The sequence below is a fragment of the Trachinotus anak genome, unplaced genomic scaffold (genome assembly GCF_046630095.1).
Source record: "Trachinotus anak isolate AG129_WGS33_773 ecotype Australia unplaced genomic scaffold, CSIRO_AGI_Tana_v1 ptg000025l, whole genome shotgun sequence".
Lineage (NCBI taxonomy): Eukaryota > Metazoa > Chordata > Actinopteri > Carangiformes > Carangidae > Trachinotus > Trachinotus anak.
This window is the reverse complement of record NW_027273876.1, coordinates 17,273,055-17,299,313: the sequence shown is the minus strand read 5'-3', so window position 1 is coordinate 17,299,313 and position 26,259 is coordinate 17,273,055. Positions and strand designations below refer to the sequence as shown.

General features: G+C 39.3%; 2 protein-coding genes across 5 annotated transcripts; one reads left to right on the top strand and one right to left on the bottom strand.

Annotated features, from left to right (window-relative positions):
- Positions 1–3,246: 3,246 nt before the first annotated feature.
- On the bottom strand, positions 3,247–4,779 carry LOC139609270 (piggyBac transposable element-derived protein 4-like). Its single transcript, XM_071463606.1, has 2 exons — positions 3,657–4,779; positions 3,247–3,565 (listed from the first exon to the last, which is right to left on the bottom strand). The coding sequence occupies exon 1, from the start codon at positions 4,626–4,628 to the stop codon at positions 4,104–4,106; it is 525 nt and encodes a 174-aa protein (XP_071319707.1). The 5' UTR covers positions 4,629–4,779; the 3' UTR covers positions 3,247–3,565; positions 3,657–4,103.
- A 7,858-nt stretch (positions 4,780–12,637) lies between these two features.
- LOC139608520 (somatostatin receptor type 2-like) lies at positions 12,638–24,141 on the top strand. Of its 4 annotated transcripts, none has more exons than XM_071462376.1 (5): positions 12,638–13,122; positions 13,364–13,734; positions 16,420–16,841; positions 17,233–17,558; positions 18,111–24,141. In XM_071462376.1, the coding sequence occupies exons 3-5, from the start codon at positions 16,454–16,456 to the stop codon at positions 18,540–18,542; spliced, it is 1,146 nt and encodes a 381-aa protein (XP_071318477.1). In that variant the 5' UTR covers positions 12,638–13,122; positions 13,364–13,734; positions 16,420–16,453; the 3' UTR covers positions 18,543–24,141. The 4 variants fall into 4 exon arrangements, with proteins under 4 accessions (XP_071318477.1, XP_071318474.1, XP_071318476.1 ...); XM_071462373.1 differs by having other exon boundaries at positions 12,646–13,122; positions 16,182–16,841; XM_071462375.1 differs by lacking the exon at positions 13,364–13,734 and having other exon boundaries at positions 12,646–13,122; positions 16,182–16,841.
- Positions 24,142–26,259: the final 2,118 nt, after the last annotated feature.

Genomic DNA, 26,259 nt, shown 5'->3' with positions numbered 1-26,259 from the left:
TTTTTCCACATTAAAATGCCTAAAATAACTAGAGTGGTGTGCTTTTTTGAGTTGTCTATTTACATGATTAATATTTCCAGCAAATTTCAAATATAGAGAAATCCTTGATTTTTATCAATATACAGTAATGGACCATTTCATTCCTGCAAATGACACCATACCCTTTTCACACATGCATCAATGTTGTGGTTGTCTGCCACAAACAGTGAAAACTGACTTTTTATCCAATTTTAAGCGATATTTTTACAGTACACTTTTAACCCAAGGTTGTTTTTAACTATATATTTTAATCAGATAAAGAATCTGGCCAACTGGATCTTAAGTTATCAGAGAAACAACCTGAACAAATGTAATATGGGCAATAGCAAATAGAGTTGCAAAATTAACCTAACCTGCATATCTTTAGATTGTGGGAGGAAGCCAGAGTACAAGGAGAACATACAGAAACCCACACAGAAAAGCCCCAGTTAGGGGCAGGTTTACATCCACAACCTTCTTGTTGTGAGGCAGCACTGCTAACCACTGCACCACTGTCTAAGTTATCAGAGAAAAAAGCTGAGCAAACATTAGCATCAACTTTGCTCATATCCCCTTTAAGATATTCTGTGTCTGCTGAACGGTGTTGGAGAAATATTGATTTTTAAGGTGAAACTGTTTTATTCTGTGTTCTTACCCGTTTTAATCACATGGTTAATTTGATTGGAGAGGAGGTCACCTTCATCTCCCAGTAAAATCCTCCTGAACATTTAACACTAAACACACCTCTTGAAATAAGTGGCCCAAAATGCCCAAACCTGCAACACTGGTTACTGTAGGTAACATCTAGTGGTGGAAAGTAATGCTTAGATTTATTCAATGACAGAACACTAAGGTGGCAAGTTGTTCTTTCGAGGAAACCTTCTGAAGACAGGGAAAACTGTTTTGTCAAGGCAATTTACTCGTGTATTTCTTTGTATTGGTAAGGCTGGTTGCACTCAGAGGTTATAGTTTACAAAATGAAAATAACCTGCCCAATCTGTTATTTCTGTGTCAGCCACTGTCCTGTCCACTGAATCAATACATTGTCAATGATTTCTCATCTTCTGAAGTCAGTCCTGTCTGGTGCACTCAGGGGTAAAACAGAGGTCTAGTGTACACTGGACCATGGTTGTTTCTTTACAGCATTGGTTTTTAATTTTCATTTTGTTCTGTTTACACTTTATTTTCCAATTCTTGGCCTTTTTGTTTTGAGTTTCTTTCCAGTATGTGGTTCAAGTTTCTGTTTGTTTGGAGATTTAGTTTCTCCTCTTGGCTTTAAGAACCAGCTAGTACATCTTTTATGTCTCTTCAACACTTTGTGATTCAATGCTAGAAAACTCAAGTCCACTGGATTAGAGAGATTTGATGTCTGACCTTTGAAGTTCATAAGTGGGAATGCTTTCACTGGCTGCTTCGACTACCTCTGAGCATAATTTTGCAGTGTTCTTTGCAGTGGATGATTTTCAAACAAATTCTCTCTGGTTCCCAGACTATGTTGTTTAGTATCATTTAAGACATGGGGATACACTCAATTACTTTTCATAGTGTACATTTATTTGAAAGTGTTCTTGCTTTTGAAAGGGGGCATTTTTTCCCTAATTGTTCAATTTACTTTACTTTTTTTTTTTACTTTTTCTAATAAAACTGCAATGAGTATCTTTGTCTTATAGACCTTATTTTGTGGATGAACATTATTATGGCAAAAAATGTATTGTGTACATATCATAACTTCACTATTTTTGCACTTATACTGTTGATTTTTTTTTGTATCATTTTTCATTTTTCAGTGTCTGTCTTTCTGACATCTTCTCACTTTCCCTTCTTTAGCTTTAAATATAGTTCTGGGTTTGACCCTAAGAGCTGTCACACTTCTTAAAGACTTGAATACAGCAAGGTGCTGTTAATGTCTCACAGGGACCATGATGGTCTAGATAACATCACTCAGTTCCAGCAGATATTTTCTGTTCTACTTCATCTTAAGTGTCAGGGACCTGGGGGCTTTATTTAAGTCACAGGTGTTCCTGGACCTGTTCTCAGAATTATACATTTTATTGCGTCTTTTTTTCTTATTTTATAGGCCCACACTAATGCTCAAAGAAGTTCATAACCTCATAGTGTGAGACAATGGTTCACTATTTAGCTTCTATTATGACTGATAATGTCCAGATGGAGGTACCTTTATCTTCTGTAGCTTGGGAAACCAAGGTCTTATAGATAAGGATGCAGGGGAAAGCATAACTTAGAGAAAACTGCCCAGTTCCAGCCAAGGATGAGTGAAGTAGGCAATGGGCAAGTCACATGTAATATCAGTTAGGTAAAAACATGTGGCAATGGTTGGGCTTAATTGGTCAACAGAATCTTAACACAGGTTTAGACCATAATTTAGCCTTATTCAGGTAAGGTATGGTTAGTGTTGCAACCATGTGATGCCTAGGAATATATATGCTTGTAGGACAAAGACAGAATTTGGTGTGGTACTACTATGAGTCCCTTGCCGGCTTTGTACCATAGATTCTATATATTTCGTATATGTACCAGGGTACCAGATCTAAAAAGGGCACCTATTTAGTCCTTTGAAAATTGCTTGCCCAATGCATGCTGAAAGAGTTTTTGGCTTCTGGGTTACTTCTGGGTTTATGCGGCCTTCTGACTATCTGCAATAGTATTACTTTCATTATGCCTTTGGGCCATGAGAATGAGCTAACTGCCTTCTGAATCTGCGTAAAGTGGCTGGTGCAGAGGTGGACATAGTTGACAAGAAATGTCAACTATGGCAACAGTATGGTAAGGAGCACCATGAAAACTGGTGAGAAAGACTGCAAGACGTGGGTAAAAGATCTGGAAAAACCTATGAAGTGAGAAGTGGATTAAGATAATGTTTTGGAGGACCACCATTTCAGAACTCAAGAATGAATTTTCACACTCAACAGTAAACCTCTTGGCTGTCTGACAGCCTTGTATTAAGCTATTATGCATATCTGACTCACTGTTAACCCTTGTGTGGTGTTCATATTGTTGTTACTCAGCCAGTGTTTGTGGGTCTGGTGGACCCGTTTGTTTTTGTGGTTTTTAATGCCTCACAATCAAACACTTTTATGTTAAAATACTCAACAGATGTTTACTTCATCCCAATTACAAGCAGTATAAACAGTATATATGGTTAATATTTGCCCTTTACCTTTGTTAGATCACATTTATAACCTATTATTTAAAACGTAATAAAGAAAATCAGTTAAAATCAAGATATGAGTGGAAACAAATTTACAAGTGAAGCAAGGTTTTTCAAAACTACTGACTTTTATTTCTTTGCACAACACAAGTTGAACACATGAACACGTAGAGTAAACATATCAGTCAAGACAACACATCAGCCCCATTGAACACATGGCCTTTAGTCACTAGCCTATACAACACATGAGGGGCAGAGTTTTACTGTGTGTGTGTTGCAGATATACTTTTTGCACTTGATGCATGTATATTATGTTTTTCTGTCCATCTTGGGTCCGCACACTTCGCACTGCTGCTTCTTGTTGCTGGTGTTCACAACCTAGAATAATGAAAAGATCAGGAATTTTACACCTCTCTCTCTCACAAGACATGAGTGCCAGACATGTACTGCAACAGCATCACACACTTACTTCAGGCTCTGCAGATTGTGGTTCTGTAGGTTGGGTGGATAGGGCACCAGCATTCTCCTCCTGAATCCTCCTCACGATGGCTGCAGAGGCTGGTTTTCTGGGGACATGTTGTCTTTCCTCGATTTGTGGTCTCACCAATGCCTTTCCCAGATCCTCGAGAGAGAGGCGTCTCTTCTGGAGCTTCCCTCTGTTCCACTCTGGGTTCAGTGCCATCCAAATGACAAAGGCGTTGTATGCTGAGATGTCCAACATGTCAAAGAATATCACCAGTGGCCAGCGTAGAGTCAGACCTCAGTTTGCAGCTGTACCCCTCCTTTTGTGGCGTTATAATCCATGATGATCTCTGGTTTGTGATGTTCCTGGTCACAGATTCTTCCATCCCCGTGCAGTGTACTCATGAGTACCACATTCTTGCCTTTCTTTGGCACATAGGATACCAGGGATGTGTCAGCCGTGTACGCAAACTTGGAAGACTTGACAGGCCTGTTCTTTGAAGTCAGCAGTTGAGGTGGGAGCTCTGACTTTTTTTTTCTGTATTGTTCCCACCATGGTCAGCTTCCTCTTTAGGAGCTCCTGTCCCAGCTTGTGCGAGGTAAAAAAATTGTCGCATGTCATGTTGTGTCCACTGAGTCCCTGAGACATGTCCAGGACAGCTCTCATTCCTTGGTTTTTCTCGGGGGCTCCTCCATCAGGTTTCCCTGTGTAGACTTGTAAGTTCCAAGCATATGAGGAAGTGGCATCACAGGTAGCCCAGATCTTTATACCATACTTTGCAGGTTTAGATGGTATATTGGGCTGGCTGTTGACGGCTTGGTCCCGGGGCTGGCTGCTGACGGCCTGGTCCTGGGGCTGGCTGCTGACGGCTTGGTCCTGGGGCTGGCTGCTGACGGCCTGGTCCTGTGGCTGGCTGCTGACGGCCTGGTCCTGTGGCTGGTCTTCGTTTTGGAACTGGCTGATGCTCAATCTCATCATCTTCTTCAGAGTCACTGTCAGACTCTGAATTTTCAGAAATGTGATCCTCAAATTCTGAAACCTCTTCTTCTGAATCCTCTCCCTCTACATCATCATCAAAAACTTCTCTCTCTTCCAAAATCAATTCCAGGGCCCTCTGCGCAGAGCACCTTTTGGCCATGTTGATCGGTTGTGATAACAAATCACACTGGCAAAGCTATAGTTATAGTGTCCCGCCTCCAATTTGTAGCAGATAGAGTGTGAAAAAATAAAGATTCCCGCAAGACAGAGGGTCAAATGTGCAGGAAAACGAGAGCAGACAGTGTTGATGCTTGAATTTTGCAACAATGTTGCAACCTTGTGTGGGAACCGCAGGTGCAGAAACACAAAACTCACATTTACAGTCACTCTTTCTCTGTCTCTCTGTCACTCTCTCTCACACACACACACGCACGCACACACGCACGCATGCACGCACGCACGCACGCACGCACACACACACACACACACACACACGCACGCACACACACACACACTAACAGCAGGCCCAGACAGGAGGAGGACAGAGTGTAGGTACACAGAACATCAATTTCCACACTTCTATTAGCCCCGGGTCCAGTGGACCCGGACATCTTTTATTTAATAGAAATGTGTAGGGGGGGTGTACGGTGTGTGATCATTAAAAATGTATTCTGATATATGTTCTTCACAGAAGATGAGCCAAGGCCAGTGAGTCTGAGTTTGAAAATTTAATTAATTGTATCATTTTTCTTTTAATAAAAAATGAAAACGGGCCCCACAGACCTGAACACCACATAAGGATTAAGAGGACAAATTGGTTTTGTAAAAGTGTGCCTAATAAAGTTGATGATGTGTACACCACAAAGACAAAAACATTCCACTTTGTGTTGCTTTTTATCTTTTTTTTTATGCATTAAATTTTTGTGGACAAGCATGCTTCAAAATAATGTATCCATTATAATGCAATAGATCAATGAAAATGAGACAATAAAACATTTATAGCTGTATCACATAATAGAAGATGGCATTACAACCAATTTATTGAAAGGGGATCACAACTGACAAAAGTATATTTGATTTTTTTTTCTATGTAAATATGAGCACGGCCTAATCTTCTTTCATTTTTTAATAAAGTGCTTAATAATCAAGTGGAATCAGCCCATTAGACTAATGAAATTGTATATGATTATGATCTGCAACTCTTCAGTGTGAATTATCTCAGTCATTAAAACATGATTAAAAACTGTTTATATTATATTATATTATAAATGATATGCAATATATATATATATATATATATATATATATATATATATATATATATATATATATATATATATATATATACACACACACACATATATATATTGCATATCATTTATAATATAATATAATATAAACAGTTTTTAATCATGTTTTAATATATATATATATGAGAAGACAGCATTTTGTTTTGTTGTCTGTATCTGCTCATATTAATGAATATTACAGCCAGCACCCTACACACTTACAGACACACACCCTACAGCCACAAAGAAAATTGTTTGTTTTGCCCCTATGCCCTTAGTCTACAATGCCACAATGATGCACTGCTCTGCTGAGAATGGATTGAAAAAAAAAGACAAAATAAAAGGTGAGTAGAAGAACACCCAAAGGAAGAATATGACTATAATTCTAACACAGATTGTCATTGTGTTAAAATGAAGCTTAATATGCTTCAAGAGCTAGTCCTGTCCTGTCAATCTTCCATTCACTGTCATTAAAGCAGATTATGATTGTACTCCTGGACAACCTTCCATGGATTCCAGGTTTGGATCATAAAGATGCTCCATCAGAGCAATGGCATGTGCCTATTATTCAGCTAAGTGGAACTTTGCATCAATACACTGAGCATGTGACCACACAGGCCCCCAAAACATGTGTCCTCTGACAGCTCAGTCTGATCACAGCAATAACACAGTAGTGTGTAATACACTTGTCATCAGGATGATTCACATTCTGAGAAATGTTCTGCACAGCCTCAGAGGTTTTTGCCTGTGACATATTTCAGTGGCCATGATATCATCATGTGTTGTCTGGGTGGGTGAAGATTTCTTATGTAAGTTCACAACTTGCTTGTGGAGAGCCGAGACTTGGAGTATTTAAAGTTTAATTCAGGCAGCAGGCCTGCTGGCTGTGAACATAACAATGTGAGTTTGAATGCTAGACTGCACTGACTTTGTTGACGGATCTGCTCTGTACTGCACCATGTTTTAGTGATATCTGCACAAAAAAGGGCTTTTGTTCTGAATAATTCTAGCTCATCATCTGTATATGAATATTCTCTCACCACATTGCCACCATAACACAGACATAAGGTTGTCATTTTTATGCAGATAACACATTTAACTCCTTTCATGTGTGCTTTAGTAATATTAATAACTGGATGTCTCAAAACCTAATGAAACTGAAATTGAGTTTGCAGACAATTATGACACAGAAGTTAATGGACAAACACGTTATTGTTCTGTTGGCAACCAAACTAACAAAGTTGCTAACTGACAGTTTGCTAACTCCGGTTTCTTTTTTCCTACTCCCAGAACTACAGCAAAATGCCAGGTGTGTTCAGAGAGCTATTAACACTGACTATTGCCAGCATGTTCCTTGCTTGCAAGTTTGTTGTTTGTCATGATTTCACAAGCTACAGTACTTCACCATGCAGTCCCAACATAACAAAGCCTCCAGCACTGTCTGCTTCATGAGGATGCACAGATGAATTTCACTACATTATGCGGCTGCATACATTTTAGAGTCTGTGAATTGTTTTCTGATTTAAGCCAGTGAAAAGTTGTTAAATCATAAGTACATGAGATAATGTGTAATTGGACTTAATGTCTTTCAAATGCAAAATTGAACAGATTGTAGTAAATATTCCTGAGAAGAGAACAAGATTGGATGACCATGGGAAGTTCAAGATTGAGCCTCTGATCAAACAACACACCTCAGTTTTCTGACATAACACAGCATGCATGGACAGGGGACCAAGTTAGGACTGGAATTGTGGCACTTACAGTCAGAGCCAATGATAAGAATTTTTAAATTGTCAGAATTTAGTTGAGGAACATTTTCAGACATCCATTTTTCCATTTGTTAAAATAGTCTTTTAAGCTAGTGTGATCATCACTCAAACATGTGTAAAAAAGTGAAATTGAATTCAAATCCTATGAATAATGTTGCCAAGTGGGAGCATGCAAAATAAGAACAAAACTGGTGCCAGAACTGACCTTACTATGTAGGGATTTAGCCACTTGAGGGTTGTCTCTTTTCATGGAATTGCAACATGTGTGGTTAATTATCAATTATTAAGTATATCAGGTATCTTTAAGTCAGAGCATTGTTCAATTCAAGTTTCAGACAATGACAGAAATCTGCATTAGAAACACCTAGGCAGATGTTAGCAGGAAAAAAAGTAAAGCTGGCCCAGCCATGAATGGATTACTGGACAGGCCTACCAGGCGCATTCTCAGGGGCCCAGGGACTGTCATAATTTCACTGCTATGCTGACGAAGCACAACTATATTTACCAATCAGACCCAGTAACCAGTCCAACATAGCATCCCTCCACAACAACCTTACTGAAATAAAACACTGGATGTCAGGCAATTTCTTACAATTTAATCATACAAAATCTGAAGTTATTGTACTTGGTCCAACCGCAAAAATAATCAAAATCATAGAAAACTTAGGACAATTGACAAATTACATTAAGTCATCAGCAAAAATCTTGGAGTAATTTTTGATCAAGATCTGTGTTTTGAACCCCATATGAGAAAAGTTGTTCAGTCATGTTTTTATCACCTGAGAAACATAGCAAAGGTGAAGACTTTAATTTCAAACCAACAGATCTGGAGAAGCTTATACATGCTTATATATGCTTTTATTTCCTTTTGCCTGGATTACTGCAATTCTTTACTGCAATTCTTTATACACTTGCCTTAATCAAAAATTAATCCACCACCTACAGCTGGTGCTGCAGCTCGGCTTCTGACTCCAAAAGGTCCAAAAAAATCTATCCACATCACCCTAGTCCTAGCATCACTATACCGGTTGCCCATTTGCTCTAGGATTGATTTTTCTACCATTAAGGCTAGGTCTGGGCTGGCCCATCCCTATATTCAATTCAATTCAATTCAATTTTATTTGTATAGCGCCAAATCATAATATACATTATCTCAAGGCACTTTACAGGGTAAGGTCAAGACCTTACTTTGTTACAGAAAAAAACCCAACATATTTCTGAACTTTTAGCCCTCAATGACCAGGACACAGTCTGAGATCCTCTGGCAGTTCACAGCTGGTCGTTCCAAGGTCTAAACTGAAAATTAAAGGAGACAGGGTCTTTGCCGTCAGGGCCCCTAGACTTTGGAATGACCTACCAGAGGAGATCAGAGTCAGTTCCCCATTTTATCTCACTTCTTAAGACACATTTTTACAAAAAAGCTTTAATTACATGATGTCTTTTGAATTTTATTTATACTTCACCTTGATTTATTTGGATATCCTATTTGATTTGTTTAGATGTCTTATATTTGACTCACGTGAAACACTTTGTTACTTGTATTGAAAAGTGCTTTACAAATAAAGTATTATTATTATATTAGAGCATACTGAGCCTACAGTTACATTTTGTTAAAATACAATATAATTAGTAAAGCACACTCAATCAGTTTGCCAGAATAGCTCTGTTTTGACAGAATAGCCTGGTTCACTGGCATTTTCTGATGGTTTCCTATAAAATTCTGTATAACGTGCTGTAGTAATTAATATATGTGCAGAGGGGATGTTAGTATTGTCAGTATGGCTCTGCTGTAGAAGGAAGTTTTGGTCAGGAGTCAGACAGCCTTGCTAAATTCCACTGTGAACTTAATACTAAAATTCAGCTGCAACACCACATGAGATTTCTGCTTCACCAGCAAAATTTCCCGTAAAGAGACATAAAAGGAGTAGGTGGAAAAATCAGTTACAAAAAGATGCAAGACAGCTACACAAAGACATAAAACAATTACCAACACCAAGGCACACGAAACAAATACAGTGAATACAAATACAATGATTCAAGGGGATACAAAATTATTACAAGAAGTTCCAAAACAACTACAAACCCAGCGGAGAATGTAACACCAGAAAGGTGCTGGACTTAGATGACTTTAATGTCAGACACATGTTACAGACTTTAGTTGGAAATAAAAATTAGATTGACATCAAAACCCAACACTGGCTAAGCAACACTGCGATGTTTAGCACACATTTAGCAGACATTTGGTTTTGGTCACCATACTTCATAACTAGAATGTTATTATTCTATGTCAAGATGGCACTGGAATGAGACGTTTGGGGGGAAAAAAGACTACTAAGCAACAACAAAGAGACTGCAAATGCAAAACAACGATAATGGGACAGAAAATTAATATGAAAAGATGAAAAAACAACTATAAGGAGATATATTTTATGTCTGTTGGACGCATTGTCCCTTAATTCATCCATTGGCTTGGCCTGTCTTGACCTAGTGTGACACTGACAAGCAGTGGCGCAGAGTACATTGCACATGTTGAAATAAATTCATGGAATAATGGCCAGAGAATAGATTTGTCTACCATTAACACCTTTTGAAGGAAGCTTTTTATTTCGCTCTTTTCCCATCCATCCCCTGCCAGAGCGGATGATGGGAAACTGAAGTAGAAAAATATTCAAGGAAATATTCATATTAACATTCATTAGGTTTTTGTTTGTCCATGCTGTGTGATTTGGTTGATATACAGCATCTTGGCACTTGCTCGTGGTGCTAGGGGCATCACATGATGTGTGATATTATGTGTTATAGCACAGCACTGTCACCAGGAGTTAAGGTGATAAACAGCAGATAAATCATGTCACACTGAATGCTTACCTTTTCCCTGGGAGTGTTTTACAATGAGCATGACATCAAGGCAGTGCATTTCATAGTAGCATCGAATCCGTCACTCTTCGGAAGTGTTTGTGTGCTTAGTATGCCAGGGGTCATGAAATGTATGTGAAGCTGACTGAGAAGAAGGCAAAAGAATAGCTCATGACAGGATAACAGGCAAGAGCTGTTGGGCTGCAGACAGGAAAAGAGGTTTATATGGCTTGGCACTTTTCTCTAGCTCTTTCCAGTAACACCTTGTCCAAACAGCAAAAACAATACAGCGATGCAACAATTCAGACTGAGCTCACAACTCAAAGTAAACAATCACAGACATAATCACCTAAATGAGAAATAAAGCTTCTAGTCCGTACACAGAAGACAGCTGCATTCTGCTGTCTTTGAGGGCAAAGACAGCTGTGTTTCTGTTGTTATGTGCTGCTGACATGTTGTTTTGATTGCACAAACAAAGACTAAGACAGGAATGTGAGAAACTGTCAGATCTCAGTTTTTGATCTTTAGGTCTTATCATGTATGGACCTTTAGCCTTCAAACTGGGCTTCGTGTTGACTTAGACAGTTGAAGGCCAAGTAGAGAGTTGCTGAGCAATGACATACAGGGCTGTGTGTTTGTTTGTATTGGGAGGAAAGCACAGAGAAAGTCTGAGACTCATATTTCTGTGTATCAGTGATTTCTAGGCACACTGTACTGCATTTTAAACATCAACGTGTCCGGATATTGTCCAGAGATTGTGGCCCAGCAAGCAGCACTTGACTCAATAAAGTTCCAGTTTTGACTGATTTAAATTTCCTTTGATCACTTTCTTTCAGCAGGATGGTGGATGGTGTTATTGAGCAGTACACTCTTGAAATGAATGCTGCTTTACTGATCACACACACAGAAAACTAACTGATTAACTTCAGCTGAGATGTGAAGCATTTTTGATACATTGCAAAATGATTTTATGAATGAATTTTATCGCATTAATAAACTAATTTTAAGTATAAGATCAAGGCGAGAATGATTGTGTTACTTTCAGTGCTGCTGTGGTTCACAAGCCAGACCACATTTCCCATGAACCGTCTTGATTAGAGCCCAAAATGATATTGACATTTTGGTAAATGTGTTTAGACCTAGATGAGGAGATTGATAGTACTCTTGTATGTTCGTTCACTGTAAGATCACAGCCAGCAGCAGCTCATCTTAGCTTTGCACTTCTAAAGCTCAGAGTTTGTGGTGTTATGTGCAGGACTATTTCTTTACAATTACTTCCCAGAGTCTGTGCTGGTTGCCTGACAACCTTATGTGACCTTTTCTGTGTGTTTGGACATAACCCAGGTGGATTTCAGAGGTGGTACAATTGCATATACTGTATAAGTCAACAGAAATATGAAACATAAATTCTCCAGGGGTGGTGCAAAACTAATGCAAAGATGGGTCTGTGTGAAAATGTTAACCTGAGGCTGCTGCATAAATGTACAGAGAAGAAAAGACTGGAGAGAAATGACTGAAAGGACAGTTTCTGGTGGGTTCTGAGTTCATCCAGAACTCAACGTGTGGTGTCTAATGCTGGGCCAAAATTGTTATATTTTAGTTTGGGTTAATAAACTGATACTAATATAAGAAACAACCTACACTGAGTTGAAAAAAAAAAAAACATTGGTAGTGGATGAACTTAACCCAGTATTGTGTCTGTGTATATTGATCCAAACTGGGAGAATTTTTAACCATGTCATTTTTAGTGTGTGGGTCACACTTGGCTATACAGTTACTTTGAATCATCTAGCTATCAGCAAGATAGCAAATAAGACTATTTCTTAAAATGTCAAGCTATTCCTTTAATGATGTTACACATAATAGTGAACTCACCCAGAAAACTTGCTGACCTCAAACACAGCAAACACAAACCTGACCGAATAACAGTCCTGACTGGACACTCATTGACATGGATGGAGATCTCTGCTCTGAATGACTGAAAAGTAAAGACAGGAACCCCTCACAAACCCTCTCTCTCATGCTTCCTCTTATAGATAGATAGATAGATGACTTTATTCATCCCCGAAGGGAAATTAGTATCAGAAGCTTCACATCATCCTTTCATTTTGTACATAAATAGAAGTATTAATTTTTAGACAGGATAACAGCTGGTTTTATTAATAGCAGCACTTTTGTGTTGCTATGTTGAGAAAAGTGGTCAGACATTTTCTCATGGAGCTGTCCACTGAAAGAGGTCAGGGAAGACACCCGCCATCTGCACTTCCTTGAAAATTCTTGCTTTATATAGACGGAGAGAGTTGGATTGGCTTCATCAGACTCAATTGGCTGATTAATACGTGCACGGATGACTGTGATCTGCGCCTGCAGGGCCTGGGCACTTCAAATAATTGCAGTGGAAGCTGATGCACTTGTTGAGAGACAGTCTAACTGCGGCATCATTCTATGAGGCAGCTTGGGCTTGATTTTTTTTCTCCTGCACCTAATCTGCAAGACTCAACAAAAAGACATGTTTTTGATTCATTTGGAGGACCAGTGAGTAAGAAAAGACATTTTGCCATAGCCGCTGTGAAAGTTCAGGTATGTGCTACAGGGAATATTATCCTCCTAATTTGGTTTGTCTCGACACATTTACATTACATGTACATTTAGTAGCCTACATCTTGCATAACTGTAGTCTTTAATGATAGAAGGCTGATAAACTCAATATGCATGACTCAAAATCAAACTGACACCGACGCACACAGGATGACAAGCTCAACGTTCGTTTTCTCTCTCTCTCTCTCCCTCTCTCCCTCTCCCTCTCTTTGCGGTGCAATAGCGCGCTCGGACGCTCTGATCGTCTCCTTGTGCGAGATTCGGTGCCAAGACTCTTCTTCGTTTTACGCCGCGCACTCTAAACGCACGCTGGCATTTTTCAGTCATTCCAAAGTTTTGGTAAATAAATTCGGAATATTTCTCGAAGGTAAAATGACCTGAGAGATGTAGTAGGCTATAACCACCAGCTCTGGTGAAGGCGGCGAATGGGCGACTGAGCGCCATGCGTAAGATGAGCAGGTGGATGGAGAGGCTGCTGAGATGCAGCTTTCCGGCAGGTCAGTGCCGCTTCGGAGTGGTTGGACTTTAAACTCGCTGCTGAGGGACATCTCACCACTATGGACATGATATGAGGATGAAGTCTACTGTTTAAAAGTAAGTGATGCTGTTGAAAAAAGGGAAATTTGTGTTGATTTTTTTATGGTGCTCATTAAATTTATCTTCATGGATTGGCATTTCTGTGAGAACTCTGGCTTGCCTGTGCGCACTGTAATATAGTCCTGTCATAGGTTATTCGATTGTGTCTTATAAAAGCGGTTATTTCGTTTTTCAAATGCAGTTTAACAAAAACGTTATCCCAACTCATAACAGGCGCTTTATGCACACGCTATGATCTGGACTGCCTTTTGGTGGAAGAGAAAGGTATGTGTGGAGCCTAGCTACTCCTTCATCTCAGCACATCAAAAAATGCTTGAAACAGGTGCAGTTCCAATGGAGACGGTTAATCTCGCTGCACGGGAACAACTGCCTGGGAAGAAACGTGTCAGGGAGAGTAGGGGTTCGTTGCAGTAATTAGTGCACCCCTCCTGCTAGAACTGTAAATTCTGTCTTCAGTGGACAGTGGATGTGAACTTTCCCCTTATTTCTCAGTTGCTCTCTCACACAAGTCTTTAATGTGGCTCCACAGATAAAGGCCAATAGATATTGTTTTTGCAGATTTTAGAATTTTGCTCTTAAAGTAGGCAAATGATTATTAATTTTATCTATATTATATTTCCATAGTAATTATTTTAAGTATTTTTAGCAACAACCATTTAATGTAATAACATTAAGTCCACATGGTAGTTTTCATTGTTAGTAGAAGGTTCCACCATTCCTGCACCAGATGTTACAACTGATAAGCACAGGTATTGCCAAATCAACCAGCACTGCAATATTAAGAATCATAATTTTAAAATTTTTTGTGGCTCATAGATTTTCTCAAATTATTTGAATGCAGTGTGTCTGCTCTAATATTACTCTTTGAAGGGTGAAAAAAGCACTAAAACAGCTTTTAGAACTAAAATGGCCACTAAAACTTGCCAACGAATCTCAGACGGATCAGTTTTAGCTTAGCAGCTCATCAAACCAGGTTGAACCCAGTTCCATTGCAGATATCGCTTGTTGCCAGTGTTGCAGTTGTCTGAGTCTAACGCACAATGTGATAATGGATGAACCTCCACTGTTTCAGAGGCAAATGGCCAGCAGAGGAATAATTACCAATATTCATCTCTCTTAACAGAGCTGAAATTGACTGACAAATTTAACCACTGACAATTCTGATAATCTAATAGTTGTTTCACAGTCAACACACCTTAGTTGAACACGTTTTGGGTTTTGGATTTATGTGCATATAAAACAGAAAATTTGAAGATACGACCCCAAGGGATTAATAAAGTATCTATCTATCTATCTATCTATCTATCTATCTATCTATCTATCTATCTATCTATCTATCTATCTATCTATCTAATTAATTAATAGAGTGAAAACACTTTGCAGATTAATAAAAGAATACAACAATCCTCAGAGCCACCCTGGACACAGATACGATGGTCCTCAACCTATGTGATAACAACTACTTGTGCCCCTCATGAGCACAAAGTGCTTGAAAGAGGGTCAACACGTGCCAATCACATGAAATTCAGGTAAATTATGAAAGCAAGAACTGGACTGTTGTCCCTGTTGAGTCAGCCACTGTCACTGCAGGAGAAGAGTGAGTTATCCTGCCACAGTGTCAGAGCTGTTTGTCCCCAAGATCAATTGAATAAACATTTGTCTTCAGCAGTGCAGCTGTACCTTTTTGCACGTATGCATACATGGGGGAGGCATTCATAAACACATGCGCACACACCTGACCTGGACTAGTTGGGCTCAGTGTAGCATTAGGGGGTGCAAGAACAGAGCAGAAGAGATCCCCCAGAATTTTTTACATTGAATACAATTACAGATACAAATATGGCTCTGAAGTAGACATCATGATGCGTTTTGTAGTGAAATTTTAAACTAGATATCATCCTTCAATTTCAAAATTAATGTAAACCAGTGTCATGACATCAGTGTTGTGTGTGTGGGATGATGTTGAGTCATAGAAGGTGTCCTGGTGGCTGCTGGCTCAGGAACAAACCAAAAGTCTCCAGTATTTTAGGTATGTGTTTCACCTATGACTCTCCTAGTATTTTCTGTCTCTGCTGTTCCTCAAATGAAGGAGAAAATGGCCAGAAGTTATTTTAGAAAACTGCACATTGTGTAAAAATTGGACTTGGCTGGATTTAGCCATCTCTTCCATGTTTCTGAAAAAGCAGTGTTGAGGTTAACCAAGGAGAGGAATAAATAAAAAAAATAAAATAAAAATATTTTGAGCATTCTCTTGTGAATGTTACATGTTACTCTGATTAAAGGTGTGAAAACATTTATGTAAAGTAACCTTGCAACTGTGGTAAAAGTAACCTTGCAACTGTTGCCATGGATTTTAAAGGACTATTATTATTTGTCTAGGGATATATTCTATGTTTCTCTGCCAAACTTACTGTTCTTTCACCTTGTTGTCCATCTTTCCATAGGTCTATCTTGCTCTTGTATCATCTCTCTACAGCTGGGATGTGATACTTGTGGTTCCTTGTGCATGAAAATCCTCAGTTGTCCCAGTACCCAGAGCCCCAAGCCTTCATACCCCAAAGTCCCTCAACCCTTATTTTCTTGTGTGTCGTGTCAAAATCAATATTTTTAAGTATGTAAATTTAACCCAAAACTTATTAATATCCACTATCTCTGAACACCTCATTCTAAACACCTGTTTAGAACCCTTTGATTCCCTTGACCCCTTCTGGCCATCATGGCCTTGGATGAGTGGCCCTTCCTCTCGACTCCCCCCAACACCTCCATTCCTGAGCCCCTCCTGTACGACAGCTACATGCAAGGGAATGAGTCTGACCTGGATCTGAACATTTCCAAGACCAGAGAGCCTCACCAGGACAAGACCAGCTCTGTTGTCATCACATTCATCTACTTTGTGGTATGTGCTGTGGGGCTCTGTGGCAACACCCTGGTCATCTATGTCATCCTGCGATATGCCAAAATGAAGACAGTAACCAACATCTACATCCTGAATCTGGCAGTGGCAGATGTTCTGTGCATGATGAGCCTGCCGTTCATTGCTCTGCAGCTGGCACTGGTGCACTGGCCCTTTGGAGAGGCCCTATGCAGGGTCATCATGACTGTAGGTGGGTGTGGAGCTGAAGGCTAATGGTGGTTACACTTTGATTTCTGTATTGATTAAATAAACTAGATAGGGGGTAATATGTTTTTTGGTGAGCTTTAGAGGTGCTTGGGGGCTGAATTTTTCTTTCATTTGGACAGCACAGGCTGTTTCCCTGTGCTTCCAGTCTTCATGTTAATTTAAGCTAACTCTGTCATTGCCTCAGCTTCAACAGACAGATATAAATGTAGTATTGATCTCTTCATCAAACTTGACAAGAAGTCAAGCAAAGTATTTGAAGTAGCTTCTTGTAGCACTTAAGTATTAGTGATTACTGATCACATGATTCACAACCTCAACTCCCCTTGTTCTTTTCTCCACTCCTCTGCTTCCTAATCTCCTCCACCCCTTCCCAGACTCTCTCAATCAGTTCACCAGCATCTTCTGTCTGATGGTGATGAGCATCGATCGATACCTGGCTGTGGTCCACCCTATTAAGTCTACAAAATGGCGTAAGCCACGTGTAGCCAAGCTAATTAACCTGACAGTCTGGAGTGTGTCGCTGTTAGTCATCCTACCAACTATGATCTTCAGTGGCCTGGACAAGGTGCCAGTATGTGGCATCATGTGGCCAGAGCCTCAGGACGTCTATTACACAGCCTTCATATTCTACACCTTTTTCATTGGATTCTTCCTGCCCCTGGCAGTCATATGTCTGTGTTACCTGCTTATTATAGTCAAGGTGAGAACCTACCACTGCATGTGTGACATTATTTTGTACATATGATGCATCATAATGACGATGCAACTAACTACAAGTTTTTTTGATAATTGGCTATGGCACTAGAATGTTGTACAAACATACACAAGTAAACATAGTAATTTGGCCACATAAGTCATGTTTATTTGTGAATTCAGATAAATGACTCAATTTAAAATGTCATAGTTTGTGTGGAGCATTGCTACAACATATGGCAGCTGTTGCATTTCACAAATAATAACAGTAACATGAACATTCTGACAACATGTTAATATAAAGTTAACAACTGAAACTCACTCACCCTAAAGTCTGTGTACAGATACGATTCACTGTCTTTGAGCTGCTTAGATAAGTTTGACATATTTCATGTGGCACCGTTTGCGTACTATAGAAAAACAAGCAGAATTTTCAAGCATCAGCTTGTTACCAAAGTATTAGTTCTTGTGCCATCCCTATGTTATCTAACTTTAGCCCAAAGTGAACAGTGTGAACATTGTGATATTTTAAGACACTGATAGTCTTTCCTTTTGCTAGGTGAAGTCTTCTGGCATGAGAGTGGGTTCCACCAAACGCAAGCGTTCAGAGCGTAAGGTGACACGGATGGTGTCCATCGTGGTGGCGGTGTTTGTCCTCTGCTGGCTGCCTTTCTACATTTTCAATGTCACCTCTGTCACCAGCTCCATCAACCCCACCTCTGCTGTTAAAAGCACCTTTGACTTCGTAGTGGTCCTTGGCTATGCCAACAGCTGTGCCAACCCCATCCTGTATGCCTTTCTGTCAGACAACTTCAAGAAGAGCTTTCAGAATGTCCTGTGCCTGAAAAAGGTGGCAGGCCTGGACGAGATAGAGCGCAGTGACAGCAGAATGGACAGGAGCAGGATGGTTAACGATGCAGTAATCATCAACGCCAATTTGGAGACTCACAATGCTGCCCTGCTCAATAACGAGCTACAGACCAGCATCTGAGGGTAAAGGAGCAGCAGTCACATCCAGGGAAGCCAGTGCACTGCTAGTGACCCCTGCTCAAAGATGCGGGGGCAGTAGGATGATGTAATAGCTACTGCTCATGGACACTGACACATGAACAAAGTCTAAGTGAAAAATAAACAATTTCTTAAGGGTCTTTAAAGGTCAGGGAAAGTACACTGACTCCTGCTCAAAACTCTTGATATCTGGTATGAGGTAACTTCAGCTGGTTAGCCCTGAGGTGACGCAACAGTATATCTGACTGAAATGATTTTTGACACTGTAGAGACAACTGATGTTGAAATCAAACATAATTGAAACTACTGTTCCCACTCACCAGCTGGAAGCCTCTATCAAGTTGTCAGAAAATATGCAGACTGAACCAAAATTGAAACAAGACATAGGATCGGAGAGTGGACTGCTGTGGAGCCACTGGGGAAATAGTTCACCCATGGTGGAGAGATGTCTGAGGGGATTGAATTCCATCTATGACTCTGAGTTTTCCAGGACCAAGAAGGTTCGGCATTGATTTCTTTGAATGTGGAAATATTGCTGAAGAAACATTTTAAGCCAGCACTGTAATTCTCCAGAGACTTCAAAAGATAAATATGAGCAACCACAACCTAAAGATGAATAGTTTCATCTTCATATCGGCTGATGAATCTGGTCTTAGACATCAACGGGGTCTGATCTTTACAATAGTCACCCCATGTGCCAGCGATGCAGTTGCAAAGAGCCTGTATCTACTTGTAAAGTGCTGTGTTTTGACGATGTGTGATTTCCTCCTGATTTAATGTTGAAATGTGGTCACAGCCCTCAGCTGCACATTTGGTTTAGCCAATATTTGCTTGCAAAAATGCCTAAATTTCACAGAAGGCAAGAAAATGTATCACTTTGTCAAAGTGGAAGGGAGAGAGGGGAGTAAGGACATATAGAAAGAAAGACAGGTAAAGCTTGTGTATTTATCACATTTTATTCCCAATACAACAGTGCCACTTGTTGTTACAGGCCATCTGATGGCTGTATTGGAGGTTGCCTGTTCTCAGGAAACAATGACTGAGAACAGCTGTTTGCATCTCTGAATTTCTGAACTGAACTTGTGTAGCTACACTTCAAACTGCATTTCTGTGCTGTTTTGACAGATAACTGATAATTTATTTATTAGTGCATGTGATTGACTTCAAAATCCACAATAATTTTCTAGCTCAGTCTTGTACTTTTGGGATGTGACGTACAAAGTCCATGGCCAGATGAGGGCAAAAATTTGCTGTTTAGGTATCATCAAACCCATCCCAAGTTTTTGATGTGCCAATTTGCGATTACATAATTAAAAACATAACTAAACATTAGATGTGTGCTTCACATGAGCACAACAGAAACTAAAATGATATATTTCTCAAAAGTAGATTTTGACGTGGTACTTTTGTACAAGACTGGGGCACAAGACTAGCTAATGATGCAGGACATGCATCTGTCCAGGCTGTGTTTTAGTGGTGTTTCTTAAGAAATTTGTTCTCCGAATATCCACTTTGCCTAGTTGATAATCCAGTCTTGGCTTTGCTACACAATATTAGTACAGATGATATTGATTTTCTCTGGAAAAAGACAGATTGTACATATAATATACAAAATTGTGTATTTAATGTGAAGTTACTTTTGAAATTCTTACACAGACTACTCATAAAATTAATTCCCACCACAGGACAGAACAAACATGGCTAAAATGTGAATGCTTACATGTAATACATGTAAAAACATAATGTCATGGGCAGCATACGTCTGTGTTCACAGTCACCAACATTGCTGGGGGACTCAGTGATGCTTGTTTCTATGGATACCATTCAACACATCCTATACCAGTTCACTGTAAGTGTTACAAATCAAATAATACAAAAATCACACTATTATCATGACATTGACTCAGTGCATCTCACAGCTTTCACTTGCATTCAATACACTGGATGAATAGTGAAAGCAATAAGCAGGCAGCTACAGTATAGATAAGTGTGCATGCAACTTCAGTATATCCCTGTATTCTGTGGGTTGTGGTGAGAGACAGGAATGTCAGGAGGCCAGACTTATTAATGGAATAATCAGTCAATCAGTGGAATCATGGATGGATTTTTGTTTGTTTGTTTAGCTATGCTAAAGCTATGCTAGTGGTGTGGCTCAAGGGAAGGCAATGACAGTCTGTTCACCACTTTGGTCCATATTGAAATATGTCAGGAATTATTGGATGGATTGCCACGCAATTTGGTACAGTTATCCACTGCACCCTCAGGATGAATTATAAAAAAACTTTGGTGATTCATCCCTTAAATTTCCCTAAATTTTCCATCTAGCACCATCATCACGTCAAATTTTTTGAAGATTTTTTGTCCTGTACTTTAGTTTATGAGCAAGTAACTGTAAAACTAATGACATTACCATCAGCCCCAGCTGTGCTTTGTGTTTAGTGCTAATAGAATTGGGAAGGTGGAAGAAGGCTGGTTCATTAAATGTTTACTCTACTGTAACTTTCTTTATTAAATAATATCTGTAATGTTACTGGACATAAACATGGGACTCTCCCAGATGATGTCATGGTCCTACAGGTTTGTGTTATAGCCACTAGTTTTAATCAGAGCAAAACCAAATTCAAATGTTGTTGTTACATTTGAGAACAAAATAATTTGCTGTAGTGACTAAGAAATTAAAAGCCCACTTTTAATTCCATTCCACTGAACACTGCACTGAATCTTTTTTGTACCTTAAAGGTTGTTAGTAACATCTACCTCCAAGGAGAGGTACAGATGTAGAGCTGTAGAAGGGCTCCAATTGTTAGCTGCATTACACTGGCTATGGGTAAAATGAATGGGAGTTTATTTCCAGAATCGGGGGCTCCAAAAATAGCTCCTCCCACTTCGTGACTCCACTAGCAAACATTAGTATGATAACATGCCTCACACAGATAGTCCATATGATAAATATTATGCAAAATATCTGCATGTCAGCATTGTCAATGTGACTGTATTAGCGTGCTGATACTAGCATTGAGAATTAGCATTGAATTGGAATGTCTATTCATTTTCACATTCTTTCCATACTGAAACAACTGCTATGAAGATATATGGTTTTCAACCTCTAACCTAAACTTGTAACATTTGACTTCACACTTTTGGAAATGAACTTATTCAGCCAGCTAAACCAGTACCAGTTTGCTTAACTGGGCTGACATTCCTAAGATACAAGAGCCCAAAGGAGCAACAACATAAGACATTGTAACAATAACCTGAATTGGAAACCTTATCACTTGATTAATGCTGATTGAATGAGCCCACATCCACAGTAGACATACATTTCTGTTTTAGCTATCAGGCTGTTTGTGCACTGAGAGTTCTCCAATGGACCCCATGATGGAACCACACTTGGTTGCTGGGAGATTAGTTAAACTACTGCAAAGCCTCTATAATGGTAATAGGGCCATCCACCATATGCTGCAGTGTCAGATTCACTCCATCCTAGTATATCAGTAAAGTCAGAAGCCATCAATCAGTGCAATCAAAAGGCATGAGGAAGCAGACATGGCTTGTCCTGAGAGGTTACTGCAGAAAATAATAATACGAGGCCACACACGCATACAGATAGCTGTTGGTAGTGGGACACAAAGCATGTAATTTGTCATGACGTTTTCTCTGTGCTGTCACTGCTAGTTGTAGCAGGGTCAGTCCCATCCTTAGTCCCTGGTCAAAGTAGGAATAAATGCATGCACATACACAGTCAAGGTCACAGATATTTGTATACATTTGTGTAGGTACAGTACATAAAGACAAACAACACACTCTTTAGCATCGTTGTTTTATTGCTCGTTACCCTCAGTGTGTCACACAGATGTAAGCTCCTTGCACCCTTGTCTGAATAATGCCTGAATAATGTAGAAGGTGATAGGATGACTGTTAGGGAATCATAGTGACCCAATTGTTTGTGTATGTGTAAAGCATTCCTAGACAAAAGGTTTTATGTGAGTGATACTATATATTACTATAATATATAATATATTATAATTTGATTGTCATACATAGAAATCCTGTGACTGACCCTAAAACATGCAGTATCGTTACACCTGTGAATACTCTGCCAAATGTTTGTGTGTATATCATTATAAGAAAATAATTTCGCAGTCTCTGTAATGGACAGTTGAGGTATTTATCACCTTCAAACCTATTTTCTCATCATCCACAGTTACTTGTTACTTATTACTTGCTCTCTCTCTCTCTCTTTGTTTTTCTATCTATTCCTCTTTCACAGCAGGTGAAAAAAGAATATGACAAACATTTTACACCCACCCAAACTCAACTGAGCTGAAATGAACTGAGCCATACTGAGGGAAACACACTATGCCTATTCTAGCCACTGGCTATTTGGACATATATATACTTAATGGACCATGCTGATGTTAAGTAGATGGTGATAATATAGTTTGCGCCAAAACCAGTGTAAATGTAGCATTAAATGGACAGTGAGACAGTGCCTGTAGTAGCTACTTTCTTTGCCATTTTGTGAAATCAAGACCTAAATATGTCTCTGAAATTAGGTTGGTCTGTATTCTGAAAAAAGCTGTGATTATTTGGGTTGACATGAATCTTGTCTCCATGCTTGCTGGGTACAGCTCAGTGCCATATGTGAAAAGGTCATTTTTCTGGATTTCTGGCTGGTTCCTGCGACTGTATAGTGTATAGTTGCAAGGCAGAGGCAGGGGAAAGGCAAACCTCTGCCTTCTTGTGCTCAGTTTCTGTTTTTAGAAACACATGTTCATTTGCGAAGGGCTAGAACGTGCAATCCTGCAGATGCATCGTTCAATATAAATTCTGTGTATTTGTGGTATCCCCTTTTGGTCTTGTACGGGAAGGGTTGCCTACCCCACATCTGTGTCACCTCACCAACCAAAAACAGCATTACGTGACAATAGGTGCCACCTTTTTTGGTAGATAGACTCTCAGAAAAAAGGTGCAGAGTTGTGCTTCAGTTGTATTGTAGTTTGGCTTCATGTTTAGCAGCAACGGGTACAACTGTGTAGCATTTTAAGTCATGATCAGCGGCAAATGTGATGCATTCTTTTGGTCAAATAGATAAAAATAAAATGTAGGTTTTCCACACTACAGATTATAATCCTGAGTAAGACAAATGCTATATGAAGTGATCATAACTTACATGCTTTTTTCTTACAGTGCACAGCCATGGATATGTACTTTTCTGTGGAGTTACTTTTATCTATGTGCCTTGACATGTAAATTGAATATAAAATCATGTGATGACATTGGTGTACAGCCTAAAAACATAGTAACCTGTTTCTCCCAAAAGCTGAGCAACCAAAGGCCTTCGTGCTGTACAGACATGTTGGTAACCAAAACATAACAGAGACCTGCTGTGTATCATTTTTAGTTTTTTTTTCCCTGGCTTACATAGCATATGTTTGTGTGATATAACATCAGAGGCAGATGTTTATATGTGACTCTTTGCTGTTGCATAGATTAGAATGTGATCATTGATTGTAATGGACAGACCATTGTCCTTGGCGCTACAATTAAAGTGCAGACCAGTTTCTGCTCCCATGGTCAAACCTGTGTATTTTTGTTTCAGTGGATGTGTATTTATAACCCATGTGTGTATATGTGTTTGGACTGTTTGGACTCACTTGGCTGAAAGCAGTGTGTGTGATGAATACTTTATCTCTTAGAAAGTTCCAGGAATTTGAAGGGCCATTCCTCAGTGCATTTCCTCCAGGAATACATTATTTGGAGGAACTCCAAGTTTCTGTTTCTCAGTGATCCTTGAAACACAGCAGTACAAAAAACTGTATATTCTACAGATGATGTTCAGTGTGTTATGGAATGAATACAGGCATTCCCGAAGGGGCTGTCAAGGAACTTCCAAGTATACAATAACTAAATCTAACTCTTAATTCACACCTTAGAGGTTATTTGCAATTGGGAAATTTGTCACAAGTTGACAAATACAGTACAGGTGTGAATGCACCTAAAACATTTGGAGTTGGGGTGTGGCCCACATATGGCCACATTCCTTTAGCAGTGTGAACACAAATGTGTCCTGGATCACATTAAAGGACTGTGTACTCAACTGGCATCCTCTAATTCAGTCTACAGTCTAATTTGTCCTGCCAATGTTTCATAATGAACTGAAAATATTTTCACACTTCTCATCATTGACCACCACATATTGCTTGTCATTTTTTTTTTTTTATTATTGTTACAAATGACTATAACCTTAATTTCATAGTAGAGCTTTGCACAGTTTATTTATTCACTCAGTTCCTCTTTGTCCCGCTCTCACTCTCTCTCTCTCTCTCTCTCTGTCTCTCTCTCACAAACACATTGACAGGGGTCGGCAAGTAAGTTTGGCTTCAGGCCAATTTTCCTAACCCATTACATGGTGGGCCAGAACATGATCAAAGGCTAATTAAGCTGATTGATAAAAATGCAACTTAAATTTACTTTAGTGGGTGACCATAGTCACATATATATGTTTGACTGATTCATTGAGCTGGTGTTATTTTTTCATGTCACATCATATTTCCTATTTCAGTGATCTATCAAGCAAGTGACAGAACCATTGTAACTTCCTTTCAGAACTTTTCATATTAAAAGCTAAAAGATAGTTTGAACTATAGAATTGAATTCAACATTCTTGAGCTTTTATTTTGTAGACAAAATCACCAAAGAGGAAGTGATTCTGTGGGTAACTGTTATTGCTATGATGGAGCTCTATTGAAGAACTAAGCGCTGTGCGCTGCTCCTCATGTCATTCACTCTCAACGTGGAAAAGTATAGTTATTGTTATGGAAATTTCTGGGTCTGCCTGTAGAGAGTCAAAAAAACAAGACTGGAAGGGTAGCATGCACCAAAATGTTTATTCTTTATAGAGAGGAAGCAACACACGGAACCACACAGCAGTAAGCAGTTCAGAGTTGTGCCCCCCTGACCGAAGGCTTCACCCCATTTTTATACTTTCTGATATACCTCTGGCCCTGTGTTTGAAGCTTCACTAACATTCCTGTACAGATGGTGGAAGTAACAATTGGGGTACAATAAAAAGCAGGTCGTGACCTATCTCAGGAATTTACAACTGAGTGTAATTCCCTGTGGGGATCAAGATATCATCCTGCCATCTTCCCTATACCCAGGACGTTATTTCCAGTGGGGCCATAAAAGTAGGGTTCACCAGGTCATCCTTTGACTACTATAACAGTACACAACTAAGGCTACATACTAATTACAACAAGTATAAGATTATCTCATTGTTACTACAATGCATACAAAAATTCCATCGCAGTATCTTCAAGTGGAAGGTGATTCTCTATTACAAAATTAGCTACAGCTTAATGTGAGACTTTCAGCTCAATATTGTAAGATAGAAAAAAAATCAGATTATCGCAATAACCTGGCAAACCAGTTATTATTGCTGGCAGGCTAGTTTTGGCCCGCGAGCCGCCAGTTGCTGACAACTGCAGTATGCTATGATAGCTAAACCAGAGGGCTACAGTCTGAGTTTAGCTTCTGTTGGACTCAGCAAATGTTCTAAAATTATTTACAAATTTCTTTGGTTTACATTTCATGTATAGGAGGCTTACCCCAATATTCAGTGTTTCTTGGGAATCACAGAGGTGGTGGTTGATTGCTGTATCCCATTAATCAGAACAGTCACAATTATGAGAATGTGG